At 48.5% G+C, this 19842-nt stretch overlaps 1 protein-coding gene across 3 annotated transcripts in view; it reads right to left on the bottom strand.

The window, feature by feature from the left end:
- The window catches only part of LOC135055093 (heparan-alpha-glucosaminide N-acetyltransferase-like), a 1318407-nt gene that overhangs the window by 1099772 nt on the left and 198793 nt on the right, over positions 1–19842 (bottom strand). For all 3 annotated transcript variants that reach the window (XM_063958741.1, XM_063958739.1, XM_063958740.1), the window contains exon 4: positions 2566–2693. In XM_063958741.1, the coding sequence (XP_063814811.1) occupies positions 2566–2693 (128 nt within the window). The remainder of the gene's footprint in view (positions 1–2565; positions 2694–19842) is intronic.

The following is a 19842-nucleotide window of genomic DNA, read 5'->3' as shown; positions in this document are numbered from 1 at the left end:
CAGGATCATATCACACACTTGTCATTGGCTGCCATCTTACTTGTCATGGGATATTGAATAAGACATTCTAAAGGGATTCAAGGGTCATTGAAAGACCACAAGTTCTGTCTGCCTCTATCTACTTCCGCAGTTACACCTATTTAGTATAATTACATTTACAGCTGCAACATTTCACAGGCACAAGAATGTCTGGAAATTACATTTTATCCAGTTTTTCAAAAACACTAGACTGAGTAAATTGTAATTGATGAGAATATTCTAATTAAAAATGCATTCTTATTGCTGAATGTGCTATGTACTATGTAGCATTACATCTAGCATGCCAGCATAGTATTGTAGCTATAGGCAGTGGGGACAGTGACTGCCGCAACTGTACAAACCCGTCTGCACCTATAGGCCCAATAAGGAGCTGGGCACATCTGCGGAGATATGATTCCATACTGCCGAATTCCTGCAATGGGAAATATGGCCGCTCTGAGCCTGCCTTCACAGCAAGGCTGCGCAGGTAGGGAGCTACCCTTATTTTGCATAGAAAGCGCTCTTTAGCATGCTGGGAGCCGTGACCTGTGCTGGGCGGACCCCAGCATGCGATCCTCAGTAGTTGCAGATTTGCTAAATTATCAAAACTGCAACTGATAATAATTTCGATAACAATATAACTGTAATAAACAATAATTGCGATCAAATTGCTGAATTAGGGAAGCACCCCTGCCTGCACAGCCAGGCTGTAAAGGCCATCGGGCAGTCGCCATTTTCCTGTTCGTTGCGGCCGCGTGTGACAGCCCCGAACCTGCCCACATTTTTGATGCCACGCCCCCACAATGCCACATTGTCACCCCCGCAATGCAGAGTCACCACCTCCTGGTGTGCGCACTGGGCCTGTATAGGGCATAATGTGATCGCATCAGCACTTGAAGCTGAATAAGGCCCTTAATATTTTATATCTGTCAGGTATTAATAGTTACTCGCTAGTCTGTCTGTTGATACTTGAATAACTTAAGTTTGCCTTTTAAGGGTTTAATACTTGTTGTATTATAAAAATGTTAATAAAAGCAAGTAATTTCACACTTTTATTTGTACTAGCCATTCATTTTTATCTTAGAAAAACTACAGAACAAATATTTTAATTGACCAACTCAATCTCAGGAATCCCAGGTCTGAGCATTTTTTAATCCCGGGATTTGCCTACCCAGTCCCACGGTCATCAGCAGTTTTAGTATACATGCAGACGAAGAGTGAGACTTATCACCCATAGCAAAGGAGAGAAAAAAATCATAAATGAAACAAAAAATTCTGAAAAGTTACAAAATAAAATGGTACAAAGCAACGAGCAAATGCATTGTTTTATTCCCAAGAAACCAAACTACATTTAGGGGGGGATCCTATTAGCCAAGGTAATCAGACAGGGTTATCCTATTAGCCCCGATGCCAGCGCTTATTGGGGTTTTGGTTTCACCTGCCTCAGGCAGGTGAAACCAAATCACCAATAAATTACCATTTTTCCCCAAAAAGTCCTGTGAAAATACATAGGTCCACGGCTTTTCGCGGTCCCTATGTAATTTCACACGGAAAACATAATTTTGCATGAACACAATGCCAAGGAGATAATATGTCGGCAGTGACCTCAGAGAAGCAATTGTTGCTGCTCGTCAATCTACAAGGAGCTATTTACAGTTTGAAATCCATCATTCTACAGGGATAAAGATCATTTACAAATTGAAAACATTTTAGACAGTTTTCCAAATTGGTGTAGGATACCCACTAATGGGAGTGTATCCCAGCAAATTCTGACCAAAGCCAGATATCCTTACCAATTACAAGGAACACATAAGCTATATCAAGGGGTCTACATTCCTCTGTCAATAAAGAACAGTAATTATCTAAGTTTTTACTCTACCATTACAAACCAAACACATATGGCTTTCATGTTGGATTGTCAGGCCAGGATAGTTGGCCTAGTAGTCTTAATTCTCATACAGTACCATGTGAAATTCAAATCCAATGCCACGTGGTGTAGTGGAGATTTTGGGATGTTTGTCAGACAAAGTACCTGGAAGCCTCACAATCATTGAGCTTACCATGAACTCCTCTTCAAACAAATGTAATGAAACTGTTAGGCAATCTGATTGACAAGTGAAGCTTGGAAGAAAATGGTTTATGCAACAGGACAGTCATCCCAAGCTCACTAGACAATCTTCAGCTAAAGGCCAGAAAAATAAATCAATGTTTTAAAATGGCCAACTTGGAATCCAGGCCCCCCAACATCATTAAGTTGTTGTGGAAGGAACGTTTGGGAACTCTGATGTTTGCGAAAATTCGTTTTTAATAAAATGAAGCAGCATGTAAGAAGGAAACTGCAAAATGTGTGTATATCGTTTTCCCACGTCATGGGTTGCTAGCATATTTACCTTTTTATGACAAAGCTTGTCACGGACATTGCGAAAGCAACACCTATGTGGGAAAGTGGGTGGTACTGAGGTGGGAGTGTACTGTTCCATCTGAGGCATGTGTCCTAAATTTGTTGCCCAGAGGATATATACTGTATAATCAAACAGGTGAACTTACGTAGATAGCAGTTTGAGGGGGCTCTGCTCACAATGTAGTCACACTGCCCTGCTTCCTTGTCCTGCGTCTTGAACGATGAATGAACGGAAACTATGTAATGCCCATGTTCTCCATATAACTGTTTCCAGCTGTAAGGAATAAGCAGAGGAGAGCTTGTCAGTTATAGACCAATTAACACCAAACACTGATTTCCCCGTGGTCAGCATGGCGTCTAAAGGCCCCATACATCAGCAATCACCCAAAAAATAAATTTGCATAGTCTAAGATTTTTTTCCCAGATTGAAATTCCCCAATCTACCATTCTGCACACATACACACATACGTTACATATATTTCTCAGTGATTTGCAGATCATTTTCAGCAACTACAGATCTGCCAATCTTGAAAGGCTCATCAGTTTACTAGAGATGATCTGCAAATCTGCTGATTGTTACCACTAGCAATCTACAGTCCCAATTGATCTGTGAAGTCCAACACGCTGGACAACCTGATTTAAAAGCCCATACACACTAGGAGATTTTAATTTCAAAAGACTTTGACAGCATCTCTGAAAGCTATATCTTTCACCCAAAGTAGTGCATAACACACTGAGCTATTTTCCCCAAAGAGCAAGAGATTTTCAGGAGGCAAAAGACTTTGCTGAAAATCTTTCAATAGAAAGGCTATTTACATAATAGGCTGGGGCAGCAATGTATACTTTACTAGCTTATTCTTATACATTGGTGGCCAGTGGCGACGGTAACGTATACATTGTTGGACTGTGCCATGCCAGCAATGTATATATATCTGGCTTTAAAATAAATAATCATTGGTGGGCAGTGGTATATACATTGCTGGTCTGTGCCAGCAATGTATATAACCCAGGGACACAAACTTGTTGGCAGCAACTAACTTCACAATGTGCTGCTGCAATATACTCCTCAAACATGTGTCTCCGAGTGAGCTGGAGGGAGCAGGGTGGGTCCGCCGGGCTGAAAGTAGTTCATCTTTCAGCCATCATCGCTAAAGGGTGGGAGCAGAGGCCATTTTACGACACTGCTGTCGTAATGTGTAAAAAGGGGGACTGCTGCCGTAATGTGTAAAAAGGGGGACTGCTGCCGTAATGTGTAAAAAGGGGGACTGCTGCCGTAATGTGTAAAATAAGAATTTACTCACCGGTAATTCTATTTCTCGTAGTCCGTAGTAGATGCTGGGGACTCCGTAAGGACCATGGGGAATAGACGGGCTCCGCAGGAGACTGGGCACTCCAAAAGAAAGATTAGGTACTATCTGGTGTGCACTGGCTCCTCCCTCTACGCCCCTCCTCCAGACCCCAGCCAGGGAAACTGTGCCCGGAAGAGCTGACACTACAAGGAAAGGATTAGGAATCCAGGGTAAGACTCATACCAGCCACACCAATCACACCGTATAACTTGTGATAACCATACCCAGTTAACAGTATGAACAACAACTGAGCCTCAATCAACGGATCGCTCATAACAATAACCCTTTAGTAAGCAATAACTATATACACGTATTGCAGAAGAAGTCCGCACTTGGGACGGGCGCCCAGCATCCACTACGGACTACGAGAAATAGAATTACCGGTGAGTAAATTCTTATTTTCTCTGACGTCCTAGTGGATGCTGGGGACTCCGTAAGGACCATGGGGATTATACCAAAGCTCCCAAACGGGCGGGAGAGTGCGGACGACTCTGCAGCACCGAATGAGCAAACTCAAGGTCCTCCTCAGCCAGGGTATCAAACTTGTAGAACTTAGCAAATGTGTTTGAACCCGACCAAGTAGCAGCTCGGCAAAGCTGTAAAGCCGAGACCCCTCGGGCAGCCGCCCAAGAAGAGACCACCTTCCCTGTGGAATGGGCTTTTACTGATTTTGGAAGATCAGATAGGGGCTTTTACATGACAAAGCCGCCAATTCTGATACACGCCTAGCCGAAGCTAAGGCCAATAGCATGACCACTTTCCACGTGAGATATTTTAGCTCCACGCTCTTAAGTGGCTCAAACCAGTGGGATTTCAGGAAATCCAACACAACGTTAAGATCCCAAGGTGCCACTGGTGGCACAAAAGGAGGCTGAATATGCAGCACTCCCTTTACAAACGTCTGAACCTCAGGCAGTGAAGCCAGTTCTTTTTGAAAGAAAATGGATAGGGCTGAGATCTGAACCTTTATGGACCCTAATTTGAGGCCCATAGTCACCCCTGACTGTAGGAAATGCAGAAAACGACCCAACTGGAAGTCCTCTGTTGGGGCCTTCCTGGCCTCACACCAAGCAACATATTTCCGCCATATGCGGTGATAATGCTTTGCCGTCACATCCTTCCTAGCTCTTATCAGCGTAGGAATTACTTCATCCGGTATACCCTTTTCCGCTAGGATCCGGCGTTCAACCGCCATGCCGTCAAACGCAGCCGCGGTAAGTCTTGGAACAGACAGGGCCCCTGCTGCAACAGGTCCTGTCTGAGAGGCAGAGGCCATGGGTCCTCTGTGACCATCTCTTGAAGTTCTGGGTACCAAGTCCTTCTTGGCCAATCCGGAACAATGAGTATCGTTCTCACTCCTCTTTTTCTTACTATTCTCAGTACCTTGTGTATGAGAGGAAGAGGAGGAAACACATATACCGACTGGAACACCCACGGAGTTACCAGTGCGTCCACAGCTATCGCCTGAGGGTCACCTGACCTGGCGCAATATTTTTTTAGCTTTTTGTTTAGGCGGGACGCCATCATGTCCACCTGTGGCCGTTCCCACCGATTTGCAATCTGCTCGAAGACTTCTTGATGAAGTCCCCACTCTCCCGGGTGGAGGTCGTGCCTACTGAGGAAGTTTGCTTCCCAGTTGTCCACTCCCGGAATGAACACTGCTGACAATTCTTGTACGTGATTCTCCGCCCAACGAAGAATCCTTGTGGCTTCCGCCATCGCCACCCTGCTTCTTGTGCCGCCCTGTCGGTTTACATGGGCGACTGCCGTGATGTTGTCTGACTGAATCAGCACTGGTTGGTCTCGAAGCAGGGGCTCCGCTTGACTCAGGGCTTTGTATATGGCCCTTAATTCCAGTATGTTTATGTGCAGACGAGTCTCCTGACTTGACCACAGCCCCTGGAAGTTTCTTCCCTGAGTGACTGCCCCCCATCCGCAGAGGCTTGCATCCGTGGTCACCAGGACCCAGTCCTGTATGCCGAACCTGCGGCCCTCGAGAAGATGAGCACTCTGCAGCCACCACAGAAGAGACACCCTGGCCCTTGGGGACAGGGCGATCAGCCGATGCATCTGAAGATGCGATCCGGACCACTTGTCCAACAGATCCCACTGAAAGATCCTGGCATGGAACCTGCCGAAAGGAATGGCTTCGTATGATGCTACCATCTTTCCCAGGACTCGCGTGCAGTGATGCACCGACACCTGCTTTGGTTTCAGGAGATCCCTGACCATGGTCACTAACTCCTGAGCCTTCTCCTCCGGGAGAAATACCTTCTTCTGTTCTGTGTCCAGAATCATGCCCAGGAAGGGCAGACGCGTCGTAGGAATCAGCTGCGACTTTGGAATATTCAGAATCCAGCCGTGCCGTAGCAACACTTCCTGAGAGTGCGCTACGCTGACCCACAACTGCTCTCTGTACCTCGCCTTTATGAGGAGATCGTCCAAGTACGGGATAACTGTAACGCCTTGCTTCCGGAGGAGTACCATCATCTCCACCATTACCTTGGTAAAGACTCTCGGTGCCGTGGATAGACCAAATGGCAACGTCTGGAATTGGTAATGACAGTCCTGTACCACAAACCTGAGGTACTCCTGGTGAGGCGGATAAATGGGGACATGCAAGTACGCATCCTTGATGTCCAGAGATACCATAAAATCCCCCTCTTCCAGGCTGGCAATGACCGCTCTGAGCGATTCCATTTTGAACTTGAACTTTTTCATGTAAATGTTCAAGGATTTTAAATTTAGAATGGGTCTTACCGAACCGTCCGGTTTCGGTACCACAAACAGTGTGGAATAGTAACCCCTTCCCTGCTGAAGGGGGGAGTACCATTATTATCACTTGCTGGAGGTACAGCTTGTGAATAGCCGTCAGGACTATCTCCCTCCCCATGGGAGAAGCTGGCAAGGCGGATTTTAGGTAACGGTGAGGAGGCGTCACTTCGAATTCCAGCTTGTATCCCTGAGATACAATTTGTATAGCCCAAGGATCCACCTGTGAGCGAACCCACTGGTTGCAGAAAATTCGGAGACGCGCCCCCACAGCTCCTGGCTCCGCCTGTGGAGCCCCAGCGTCATGCGGTGGATTTAGTGGAAGCAGGGGAGGACTTTTGTTCCTGAGAACTGGCTGCATGGTGCAGCTTCTTTCCTCTACCCCTGCCTCTGGCAAGAAAGGATGCACCTCTGACTCTCTTGCTTTTTTGAGAACGAAAGGACTGCATTTGGTAATAGGGTGCTTTCTTAGGCTGTGAGGAAACCTGTGGCAAGAAAGTCGACTTTCCAGCTGTCGCTGTGGATACGAGGTCCGAGAGACCGTCCCCAAACAATTCCTCACCCTTATAAGGCAAAACCTCCATGTGTTTTTTAGAGTCGGCATCCCCTGTCCATTGCCGAGTCCATAAGACCCTCCTGGCAGAAATGGACATTGCATTTATTCGAGAGCCCAGCAGGCAAATGTCCCTCTGGGCATCCCGCATACATAAGACGACATCTTTAATATGGCTAAGTGTTAGCAATACGGTATCCCTGTCCAGGGTATCCAACCCCTCTGACAGAGTATCTGTCCATGCTGCAACAGCACTGCACATCCAAGCTGAAGCAATAGCCGGTCTCAGTAGAGTACCAGAGTGTGTATACACAGACTTCAAGATACCTTCCTGCTTCCTATCCGCAGGTTTCTTTAGGGCGGCCGTATCCTGAGACGGCAGGGCCACTCTTTTAGATAAGCGCGTCAGGGCCTTGTCAACCCTAGGGAAGGATTCCCAGCGTAACCTATCCGTTGGCGGGAAAGGGTACGCCATTAGTATTCTCTTGGGAATCACCACTTTCTTATCAGGGGAAGACCACGCTTCTTCACATAACTCATTTAATTCATGTGACGGGGGAAAAGTCACTGGCTGCTTTTTCTCCCCAAACATATTTACCCTCTTGTCAGGGACAGGGTCAGCCTCTGAAATGTGTAATACATTTTTCATTGCAATAATCATGTATCGGATGGCCTTAGTCATTTTGGGCTGTAATAGTGCCTCATCCTCGTCGACGCTGGAGTCGGACTCCGTGTCGACATTTGTGTCAACCAACTGAGATAGTGGGCGTTTTTGAGACGCTGGCGGCCTCTGAGGCGCCTGGGCAGGCCCGGGTTGAGAGCCCGGCTGTCCCCCGGCAGCAACATAATCAAATCTATTATGTAATGAGTTTACATTGTCATTTAAGACCTTCCACATATCCATCCAATCAGGTGTCGGCACCGACGGGGGCGACACCACATTTATCTGCACTTGCTCCGCCTCCACGTAACCCTCCTCATCAAACATGTCGACACAGCCGTACCGACACACAGCACACACACAGGGAATGCTCTGGCTGAGGACAGGACCCCACAAGGTCTATGGGGAGACAGGGAAAGAGTATGCCAGCACACACCACAGCGCTATATACACAGGGATACACACTACCAGAAGTGAATTTTTCCCAATAGCTGCTGTATCAATAAACCTTTTGCCTAAATTTATGTGCCCCCCCTCTCTTTTTACCCTCTTAGTGCCAGGAGACTGCAGGGGAGAGCCTGGGGAGCGTCCTTCCAGCGGAGCTGTGAAGAGAAATGGCGCTGGTGTGCTGAGGAAGAAGGCCCCGCCCCCTCAGCGGCGGGCTTCTGTCCCGCTGTTTCTGACTAAAAAATGGCGGGGGTTTTATACATATACCGCCACAGACTGTATTATGTGTCTTTTTTATGCCAAAGGTATTCTTATTGCTGCCTAGGGCACCCTACAGTGACCGGAGTGTGTGGTGTGCAGTGGGAGCAATGGCGCACAGCTGCGGTGCTGTGCGCTACCTTAAAGAAGACAGGAGTCTTCAGCCGCCGATTTCATCACCAACTTCTGATCTTCTGGCTCTGCGAGAGGGACGGCGGCGCGGCTCCGGGAACGGACGACCGAGGACCTATGCCTGTGTTCGAACCCTTTGGAACTAATGGTGTCCAGTAGCCTAAGAAGCGCAACCTAGCTGTGAACAGGTACGTTTGCTTCTCTCCCCTTGGTCCCACGTAGCAGTGAGTCTGTTGCCAGCAGATCTCACTGAAAATAAAAAACCTGACATTACTTTCTTTACTAGCAGGCTCAGGAGAGCCCACTAGGTGCATCCAGCTCTGGCCGGGCACAGATTCTAACTGGGGTCTGGAGGAGGGGCGTAGAGGGAGGAACCAGTGCACACCAGATAGTACCTAATCTTTCTTTTGGAGTGCCCAGTCTCCTGCGGAGCCCGTCTATTCCCCATGGTCCTTACGGAGTCCCCAGCATCCACTAGGACGTCAGAGAAAAAGGGGGACTGCTGCCGTAATGTGTAAAAATGGGGACTGCTGCTGTAATGTGTAAAAAGGGGGACTGCTGCTGTAATGTGTAAAAAGGGGGACTGCTGCCGTAGTGCGTAAAAAGGGGGACTGCTGCCGTAATGTGTAAAAAGGGGGACAGCTGCCGTAATGTTTAAGAAGGGGGACTGCTGCCGTACTGTGTAAAAAGGGGGACACTGCTGCCATAATGTGTATAATTGGCAACTCTGCCTGCAATTTATATATTATTTATATATTATACATAAACACTGGTGGCCGGCGGTGCCAGAACATATACATTGCTGGCTTCTGCCAGCAATGCATGTATTACTGACATACATACAGTGTATTAATTGGTGGGCAGTGGGGGCAGTAATCTATACATTGCTAGCCTCTGAGAGCAATGTAAATATTACTGGCATACTTACAGATGGGTCTATGTTTATCTTGGCCTTTAATAGGAATTAACGGAGACTGGGCAGTCGGACTTAAGGGGGGTACACACGGAGAGATCCGTGTTTAAAATCTAAGCAATCTGACTAGATTGCTTAGATTTTAAGCAGGGATCTGCCGCGTGTATGCCCCCCAGCGATAGCGATGCGCGGCCCCGCGTGTCGTTATCGCTTGTGCTAGACTGAGCCTGCATGCAGGCTCAATCTAGCGGGTCGCTCACTTCACCGCTGTGTGAAGTGAGCGGCCCCCTGTCCATCCTCCCCGTCGCTCAGCATATCGCGCTGTGCTGAGCAGGGGGAGAAATGTGTGCTGAGCGGTCTGTGTTAGGATCGCTCAGCACACATCTCTCCCGTCAGTACCCCCCTTAAATCCCCTGCTGTAATGACTTAATCCCCTGCTGTATTGTTCTCTGTACTGTATTGCATCTGAGAACAATAGATGAAGGGTTTATGTAAATAAACCATGGTGTGCCTAGGTGCAGCAAAGAAGCCAAGATAACCGAGGATCTATCTGTACAGTGTAATCATTGGTGGCAGTAATATATACATTGATGGCCTCTGCCAGCAATGTATATATTAATGGCATACATACAGTGTAATCATTGGTGGCATTAATAATAAGAATTTACTCACCGGTAATTCTATTTCTCGTAGTCCGTAGTGGATGCTGGGACTCCGTAAGGACCATGGGGAATAGCGGCTCCGCAGGAGACTGGGCACAACTGTAAAGAAAGCTTTAGACTACTGGTGTGCACTGGCTCCTCCCACCATGACCCTCCTCCAGACTTCAGTTAGGACACTGTGCCCGGAAGAGCTGACACAATAAGGAAGGATTTTGAATCCCGGGTAAGACTCATACCAGCCACACCAATCACACCGTATAACTCGTGATACAATACCCAGTTAACAGTATGATAACAACTGAGCCTCTCAACAGATGGCTCAACAATAACCCTTTAGTTAAGCAATAACTATATACAAGTATTGCAGACAATCCGCACTTGGGATGGGCGCCCAGCATCCACTACGGACTACGAGAAATAGAATTACCGGTGAGTAAATTCTTATTTTCTCTGACGTCCTTAGTGGATGCTGGGACTCCGTAAGGACCATGGGGATTATACCAAAGCTCCCAAACGGGCGGGAGAGTGCGGATGACTCTGCAGCACCGAATGGGCAAACTCTAGGTCCTCCTCAGCCAGGGTGTCAAACTTGTAGAATTTAGCAAACGTGTTTGACCCCGACCAAGTAGCTGCTCGGCAAAGTTGAAGAGCAGAGACCCCTCGGGCAGCCGCCCAAGAAGAGCCCACCTTCCTCGTGGAATGGGCTTTCACTGATTTAGGATGCGGCAGTCCAACCGCAGAATGTGTAAACTGAATCGTACTACAGATCCAGCGAGCAACAGTCTGCTTTGAAGCAGGTGCACCCAACTTGTTGGGCGCATACAGGATAAAGAGCGAGTCAGTCTTTCTGACTCCAGCTGTCCTGGATACATAGATTTTCAGGGCCCTGACTACGTCCAACAACTTGGAAGCCTCCAAGTCTTTTGTAGCCGCAGGCACCACGATAGGTTGGTTCAGATGAAAAGCTGATACCACTTTGGGGAGAAACTGGGGACGAGTCCTCAATTCTGCCCTATCCATATGGAAAATAAGATAAGGGCTTTTACATGACAAAGCCGCCAATTCTGATACATGCCTGGCCGAAGCTAAGGCCAACAACATGACCACTTTCCACGTGAGATATTTCAAATCCACGGTTTTCAGTGGCTCAAACCAATGTGACTTTAGGAAATCCAACACCACGTTGAGATCCCAAGGTGCCACTGGAGGCACAAAAGGGGGCTGAATATGCAGCACTCCCTTAACAAAAGTCTGAACTTCAGGTAGTGAAGCCAGTTCTCTCTGGAAGAAAATCGATAGAGCCGAAATCTGGAAATTAATGGAACACAATTTAAGGCCCATAGTCACCCCTGACTGTAGGAAGTGCAGGAAACGGCCCAGCTGAAATTCCTCCGTTGGGGCCTTCCTGGCCTCACACCACGCAACATATGTTCGCCATATGCGGTGATAATGGTTTGCGGTTACTTCTTTCCTAGCTTTAATCAGCGTAGGAATGACTTCCTTCGGAATGCCCTTTTCCTTCAGGATCCGGTGTTCAACCGCCATGCCGTCAAACGCAGCAGCGGTAAGTCTTGGAACAGACAGGGCCCCTGCTGCAGCAGGTCCTGTCTGAGCTGTAGAGGCCACGGGTCCTCTGAGATCATTTCTTGAAGTTCCGGGTACCAAGCTCTTCTTGGCCAATCCGGAACAATGAGTATAGTTCTTACTCCTCTTCTCCTTATTATCCTCAGTACCTTTGGTATGAGAGGAAGAGGAGGGAACACATAAACCGACCGGTACACCCACAGTGTCACTAGAGCGTCCACAGCTATCGCCTGCGGGTCTCTTGACCTGGCGCAATACTTTTCTAGCTTTTTGTTTAGGCGGGACGCCATCATGTCCACCTGTGGCCTTTCCCAATGGTTTACAATCATTTGAAAGACTTCTGGATGAAGTCCCCACTCTCCCGGGTGGAGGTCGTGCCTGCTGAGGAAGTCTGCTTCCCAGTTGTCCACTCCCGGAATGAACACTGCTGACAGTGCTAACACGTGATTTTCCGCCCATCGGAGAATCCTTGTGGCTTCTGCCATCGCCGTCCTGCTTCTCGTGCCGCCCTGTCGGTTTACATGGGCGACCGCCGTGATGTTGTCTGACTGGATCAGTACCGGCTGGTTTTGAAGCAGGGGTTTTGCCTGACTTAGGGCATTGTAAATGGCCCTTAGTTCCAGAATATTTATGTGCAGGGAAGTCTCCTGACTTAACCATAGTCCTTGGAAGTTTCTTCCCTGTGTGACTGCCCCCCAGCCTCGAAGGCTGGCATCCGTGGTCACCAGGACCCAGTCCTGTATGCCGAATCTGCGGCCCTCTTGAAGATGAGCACTCTGCAGCCACCACAGCAGAGACACCCTTGTCCTTGGAGACAGAGTTATCAGCCGATGCATCTGAAGATGCGATCCGGACCACTTGTCCAACAGGTCCCACTGAAAGGTTCTTGCATGAAACCTGCCGAATGGAATCGCTTCGTAGGAAGCTACCATCTTTCCCAGGATCCGCGTGCAGTGATGCACCGACACCTGTTTTGGTTTTAGGAGGCCTCTGACTAGAGATGACAGCTCCTTGGCCTTCTCCTCCGGGAGAAACACTTTTTTCTGTTCTGTGTCCAGAACCATCCCCAGGAACAGTAGACGTGTCGTAGGGACCAGCTGTGACTTTGGAATGTTTAGAATCCAGCCGTGCTGTTGTAGCACCTCCCGAGATAGTGCTACCCCGACCAACAACTGCTCCCTGGACCTCGCCTTTATCAGGAGATCGTCCAAGTACGGGATAATTAAAACTCCCTTCTTTCGAAGGAGTATCATCATTTCGGCCATTACCTTGGTAAAGACCCTCGGAGCCGTGGATAGACCGAACGGCAACGTCTGGAATTGGTAATGACAATCCTGTACCACAAATCTGAGGTACTCCTGGTGAGGATGGTAAATGGGGACATGCAGGTAAGCATCCTTGATGTCCAGTGATACCATGTAATCCCCCTCGTCCAGGCTTGCAATAACCGCCCTGAGCGATTCCATCTTGAACTTGAATTTTTTTATATACGTGTTCAAGGATTTCAAATTTAAAATGGGTCTCACCAAACCGTCCGGTTTCGGTACCACAAACATTGTGGAATAGTAACCCCGTCCTTGTTGAAGTAGGGGTACCTTTACTATCACCTGTTGTGAATACAGCTTGTGAATTGCCTGTAACACTGCCTCCCTGCCTGAGGGAGTGGTTGGCAAGGCAGATTTGAGGAAACGGCGGGGGGGAGACGTCTCGAATTCCAGCTTGTACCCCCGAGATACTATCTGAAAAATCCAGGGATCCACCCGTGAGCTTATTGCTGAAATATTTGAGACGGGCCCCCACCGTACCTGGCTCCGCCTGTGGAGCCCCAGCGTCATGCTGTGGACTTAGAGGAAGCGGGGGAGGACTTTTGCTCCTGGGAACTGGCTGTATGCTGCAGCTTTTTTCCCCTACCTCTGCCTCTGGGCAGAAAGGACGCGCCTTTAACCAGCTTGCCCCTATTGGGCCGAAAGGACTGTACCTGATAATACGGTGCTTTCTTTGGCTGTGAGGGAACATGGGGTAAAAATGTAGGCTTCCCAGCTGTTGCTGTGGAAACGAGGTCCGAGAGACCATCCCCGAACAACTCCTCACCCTTATAAGGCAGAACTTCCATGTGCCTTTTGGAATCTGCATCTCCTGTCCACTGCCGAGTCCATAACCCTCTCCTGGCAGAAATGGACATTGCACTAATTTTGGATGCCAGCCGGCAAATATCCCTCTGTGCATCCCTCATGTATAAAAGTGCGTCTTTTATATGCTCTACGGTTAGCAATATAGTGTCCCTGTCTAGGGTATCAATATTTTCTGACAGGGAATCTGACCATGCAGCTGCAGCACTGCACATCCATGCTGAAGCAATAGCTGGTCTCAGTATAACACCTGTGTGTGTATATATAGATTTCAGGATAGCCTCCTGCTTTCTATCAGCAGATTCCTTCAGGGCGGCCGTATCCGGAGACGATAGTGCCACCTTCTTTGACAAGCGTGTGAGCGCTTTATCCACTCTAGGGGATGTTTCCCAACGTGACCTATCCTCTGGCGGGAAAGGGAACGCCATTAGTAACCTCTTAGAAATTACCAGCTTCTTATCAGGGGAAGTCCACGCTTCTTCACACACTTCATTTAACTCCTCAGATGGAGGAAAAGCTACTGGTAGTTTTTTCTCTCCAAACATAATACCCTTTTTTGTGGTACCGGGGGTAACATCAGAAATGTGCAACACATTTTTCACTGCCTCAATCATGTAACGTGTGGCCCTACTGGAAGTTACATTAGTCTCATCGTCGTCGACACTGGAGTCAGTATCCGTGTCGACATCTGTGTCTGCCATCTGCGGTAGCGGGCGTTTTAGAGCCCCTGATGGCTTTTGAGACGCCTGGGCAGGCACAGGCTGAGAAGCCGGCTGTCCCACATTTGGTATATCGTCAAACCTTTTATGCAAGGAGTCGACACTGTCGCGTAATTCCTTCCACAGCACCATCCACTCAGGTGTCGACCCCGCAGGGGGTGACATCACATTTACAGGCATCTGCTCCGCCTCCACATAAGCCTCCTCATCAAACATGTCGACACTGCCGTACCGACACACCGCAAACACACAGGGAATGCTCTGACAGAGGACAGGACCCCACAAAGCCCTTTGGGGAGACAGAGAGAGAGTATGCCAGCACACACCAGAGCGCTATATAACACAGGGATCCCACTATAAATGAGTGTTTTCCCTTATAGCTGCTTTTTATATATATATATATATATATATATAATAAGATTTTACTTACCGATAAATCTATTTCTCGTAGTCCGTAGTGGATGCTGGGGACTCCGTCAGGACCATGGGGAATAGCGGCTCCGCAGGAGACAGGGCACAAAAATAAAGCTTTAGGATCAGGTGGTGTGCACTGGCTCCTCCCCCTATGACCCTCCTCAAAGCCTCAGTTAGGATACTGTGCCCGGACGAGCGTACACAATAAGGAAGGATATTGAATCCCGGGTAAGACTCATACCAGCCACACCAATCACACCGTACAACTTGTGATCTGAACCCAGTTAACAGTATGACAAACGTAGGAGCCTCTGAACAGACGGCTCACAACAATAACAACTCGATTTTTTTTTTGTAACAATAACTATGTACAAGTATTGCAGGCAATCCGCACTTGGGATGGGCGCCCAGCATCCACTACGGACTACGAGAAATAGATTTATCGGTAAGTAAAATCTTATTTTCTCTGACGTCCTAAGTGGATGCTGGGGACTCCGTCAGGACCATGGGGATTATACCAAAGCTCCCAAACGGGCGGGAGAGTGCGGATGACTCTGCAGCACCGAATGAGAGAACTCCAGGTCCTCTTTAGCCAGGGTATCAAATTTGTAGAATTTTACAAACGTGTTCTCCCCCGACCACGTAGCTGCTCGGCAGAGTTGTAATGCCGAGACCCCCCGGGCAGCCGCCCAGGATGAGCCCACTTTCCTTGTGGAATGGGCCTTGACAGATTTTGGTTGTGGCAAGCCTGCCACAGAATGTGCAAGTTGAATTGTGCTACAAATCCAACGAGCAATCGTCTGCTTAGAAGCAGGAGCACCCAGCTTGTTGGGTGCATACAATATAAACAGCGAGTCAGACTTTCTGACTCCAGCCGTTCTTGAAATATATATTTTCAATGCCCGGACCACGTCCAACAACTTGGAATCCTCCAAATCGTTAGTAGCCGCAGGCACCACAATAGGCTGGTTCAGGTGATACGCTGACACCACCATAGGCAGAAAATGAGGACGCGTCCGCAGTTCTGCCCCGTCCGAATGGAAAATCAGATATGGGCTCTTATATGATAAAGCCGCTAATTCTGATACTCTCCTGGCTGAAGCCAGGGCCAGTAGCATGGTTACTTTCCATGTAAGATATTTCAACTCCACCGATTTGAGTGGCTCAAACCAATGGGATTTGAGAAAATCCAAAACTACATTAAGATCCCACGGTGCCACTGGGGGCACAAACGGGGGCTGTATATGTAGTACTCCTTTTACAAAAGTCTGGACTTCAGGAACTGAAGCCAATTCTTTCTGGAAGAAAATCGACAGGGCCGAAATTTAAACCTTAATGGAACCCAATTTGAGGCCCATAGACAATCCTGTTTGCAGGAAATGTAGGAATCGACCCAGTTGAAATTCCTCCGTGGGGGCCTTCCTGGCCTCACACCACGCAACATATTTTCTCCAAATGCGGTGATAATGTTGTGCAGTCACCTCCTTCCTGGCTTTTACCAGTGTAGGAATGACCTCTTCCGGAATGCCTTTTTCCCTTAGAATTCGGCGTTCAACCGCCATGCCGTCAAACGCAGCCGCGGTAAGTCTTGGAATAGACACGGTCCCTGCTGAAGCAGGTCCCGTCTTAGAGGTAGAGGCCACGGATCCTCCGTGAGCATCTCTTGAAGTTCCGGGTACCAAGTTCTTCTTGGCCAATCCGGAGCCACGAGTATCGTTCTTACTCCCCTTTGCCGTATAATTCTCAGTACTTTTGGTATGAGAGGCAGAGGAGGGAACACATACACTGACTGGAACACCCACGGTGTTACCAGAGCATCCACAGCTATTGCCTGAGGGTCTCTTGACCTGGCGCAATACCTGTCCAGTTTTTTGTTGAGGCGGGACGCCATCATATCCACCTTTGGTTTTTCCCAACGGTTCACAATCATGTGGAAGACTTCTGGATGAAGTCCCCACTCTCCCGGGTGTAGATCGTGTCTGCTGAGGAAGTCTGCTTCCCAGTTGTCCACTCCCGGAATGAACACTGCTGACAGTGCTATCACATGATCTTCCGCCCAGCGAAGAATCCTTGCAGCTTCTGCCATTGCTGTCCTGCTTCTTGTGCCGCCCTGTCTGTTTACGTGGGCGACTGCCGTGATGTTGTCCGACTGGATCAACACCGGCTGACCCTGAAGCAGGGGTTTTGCCAGACTTAGAGCATTGTAAATCGCTCTTAGCTCCAGTATATTTATGTGAAAAGACATCTCCAGGCTTGACCATACTCCCTGGAAGTTTCTTCCCTATGTGACCGCTCCCCAGCCTCTCAGACTGGCATCGGTGGTCATCAGGACCCAGTCCTGTATGCCGAATCTGCGGCCCTCTAACAGATGAGCACTCTGCAACCACCACAGAAGAGACACCCTTGTCCGTGGTGATAAGGTTATCCGCTGGTGCATCTGCAGATGCGATCCGGACCATTTGTCCAACAGATCCCACTGAAAAGTTCGTGCGTGGAATCTGCCGAATGGAATCGCTTCGTAAGAAGCCACCATCTTTCCCAGGACTCTTGTGCATTGATGCACAGACACTTTTCCTGGTTTTAGGAGGTTCCTGACAAGTTTGGATAACTCCTTGGCTTTCTCCTCCGGAAGAAACACCTTTTTCTGAACCGTGTCCAGAATCATTCCCAGGAACAGCAGACGTGTTGTCGGTGTCAACTGAGATTTTGGAAAATTCAGAATCCACCCGTGTTGTTGCAGCACTAATTGGGTTAGTGCTACTCCGTCCTCCAGCTGTTCTCTGGACCTTGCCCTTATCAGGAGATCGTCCAAGTAAGGGATAATTAATACGCCTCTTCTTCGAAGAAGAATCATCATTTCGGCCATTACCTTGGTAAAGACCCGAGGTGCCGTGGACAATCCAAACGGCAGCGTCTGAAACTGATAATGACAGTTTTGCACCACGAACCTGAGGTACCCTTGATGTGAAGGGCAAATTGGGACATGCAGGTAAGCATCCTTTATGTCCAGGGACACCATAAAGTCCCCTTCTTCCAGATTCGCTATCACTGCTCTGAGTGACTCCATCTTGAACTTGAATTTCTGTATGTACAGGTTCAAAGATTTCAGATTTAGAATAGGTCTTACCGAGCCGTCCGGCTTCGGTACCACAAATAGCGTGGAGTAATACCCTTTTCCTTGTTGTAGGAGGGGTACCTTGACTATCACCTGCTGAGAAAACAGCTTGTGAATGGCTTCCAATACCGTCGCCCTGTCTGAGGGAGACGTTGGCAAAGCAGACTTTAGGAACCGGCGAGGGGGAGACTTCTCGAATTCCAACCTGTAACCCTGAGATACTACCTGCAGGATCCAGGGGTCCACCTGTGAGCAAGCCCACTGTGCGCTGAAATTCTTGAGTCGACCCCCCACCGCTCCTGAGTCCGCTTGTAAAGCCCCAGCGTCATGCTGAGGGCTTTGCAGAACCCTGGGAGGGCTTCTGTTCCTGGGCAGGGGCTGCTTGCTGTCCTCTCTTACCCCTTCCTCTGCCCCGGGGCAGATATGACTGTCCTTTTGCCCGCTTGTTCTTATAGGACCGAAAGGACTGCGGCTGAAAAGACGGTGTCTTTTTCTGTTGGGAGGGGGTCTGAGGTAAAAAGGTGGATTTTCCGGCAGTTGCCGTGGCCACCAGATCCGGTAGACCGACGCCAAATAATTCCTCCCCTTTATACGGCAATACTTCCATATGTCGTTTAGAATCCGCATCACCTGACCACTGTCGCGTCCATAAACTTCTTCTGGCAGATATGGACATCGCATTTACTCTCGATGCCAGAGTGCAAATATCCCTCTGAGCATCTCGCATATAAAGAAAAGCATCCTTTAATTGCTCTATAGTCAATAAAATACTGTCCCTATCCAGGGTATCAATATTTTCAGTCAGGGAATCCGACCAGACCACCCCAGCACTGCACATCCAGGCTGAGGCGATGGCTGGTCGCAGTATAACACCAGTATGTGTGTATATACTTTTTAGGGTAGTTTCCAGCCTCCTATCAGCTGGATCCTTGAGGGCGGCCGTATCAGGAGACGGTAACGCCACTTGTTTTGATAAGCGTGTGAGCGCCTTATCCACCCTAGGGGGTGTTTCCCAGCGCGCCCTAACCTCTGGCGGGAAAGGGTATAATGCCAATAACTTTTTTGAAATTAGCACTTTTCTATCTGGGTTAACCCACGCTTCATCACATACATCATTCAATTCCTCTGATTCAGGAAAAACTACAGGTAGTTTTTTCACCCCCCACATAATACCCCTTTTTGTGGTACTTGCAGTATCAGAGATATGCAAAGCCTCCTTCATTGCCGTGATCATATAACGTGTGGCCCTACTTGAAAATACGTTAGTTTCTTCACCGTCGACACTAGATTCAGTGTCCGTGTCTGGGTCTGTGTCGACCGACTGAGGTAAAGGGCGTTTTACAGCCCCTGACGGTGTCTGAGACGCCTGGGCAGGTACCAACTGGTTTTCCGGCCGTCTCATGTCGTCAACTGATTTTTGTAATGTGCTGACATTATCACGTAATTCCATAAACAAAGCCATCCATTCCGGTGTCGACTCCCTGGGGGGTGACATCACCATTATCGGCAATTGCTCTGCCTCCACACCAACATCGTCCTCATACATGTCGACACACACGTACCGACACACAGCAGACACACAGGGAATGCTCTTATCGAAGACAGGACCCCACTAGCCCTTTGGGGAGACAGAGGGAGAGTTTGCCAGCACACACCCAAGCGCTATAATATATATGGGAACAACCTTATATAAGTGTTGTATCCTTATAGCAGCT

This window comes from Pseudophryne corroboree, chromosome 3 (assembly GCF_028390025.1).
Source record: "Pseudophryne corroboree isolate aPseCor3 chromosome 3, aPseCor3.hap2, whole genome shotgun sequence".
Classification (NCBI taxonomy): domain Eukaryota; kingdom Metazoa; phylum Chordata; class Amphibia; order Anura; family Myobatrachidae; genus Pseudophryne; species Pseudophryne corroboree.
This window is presented reverse-complemented; position numbering and strand designations above follow the sequence as displayed.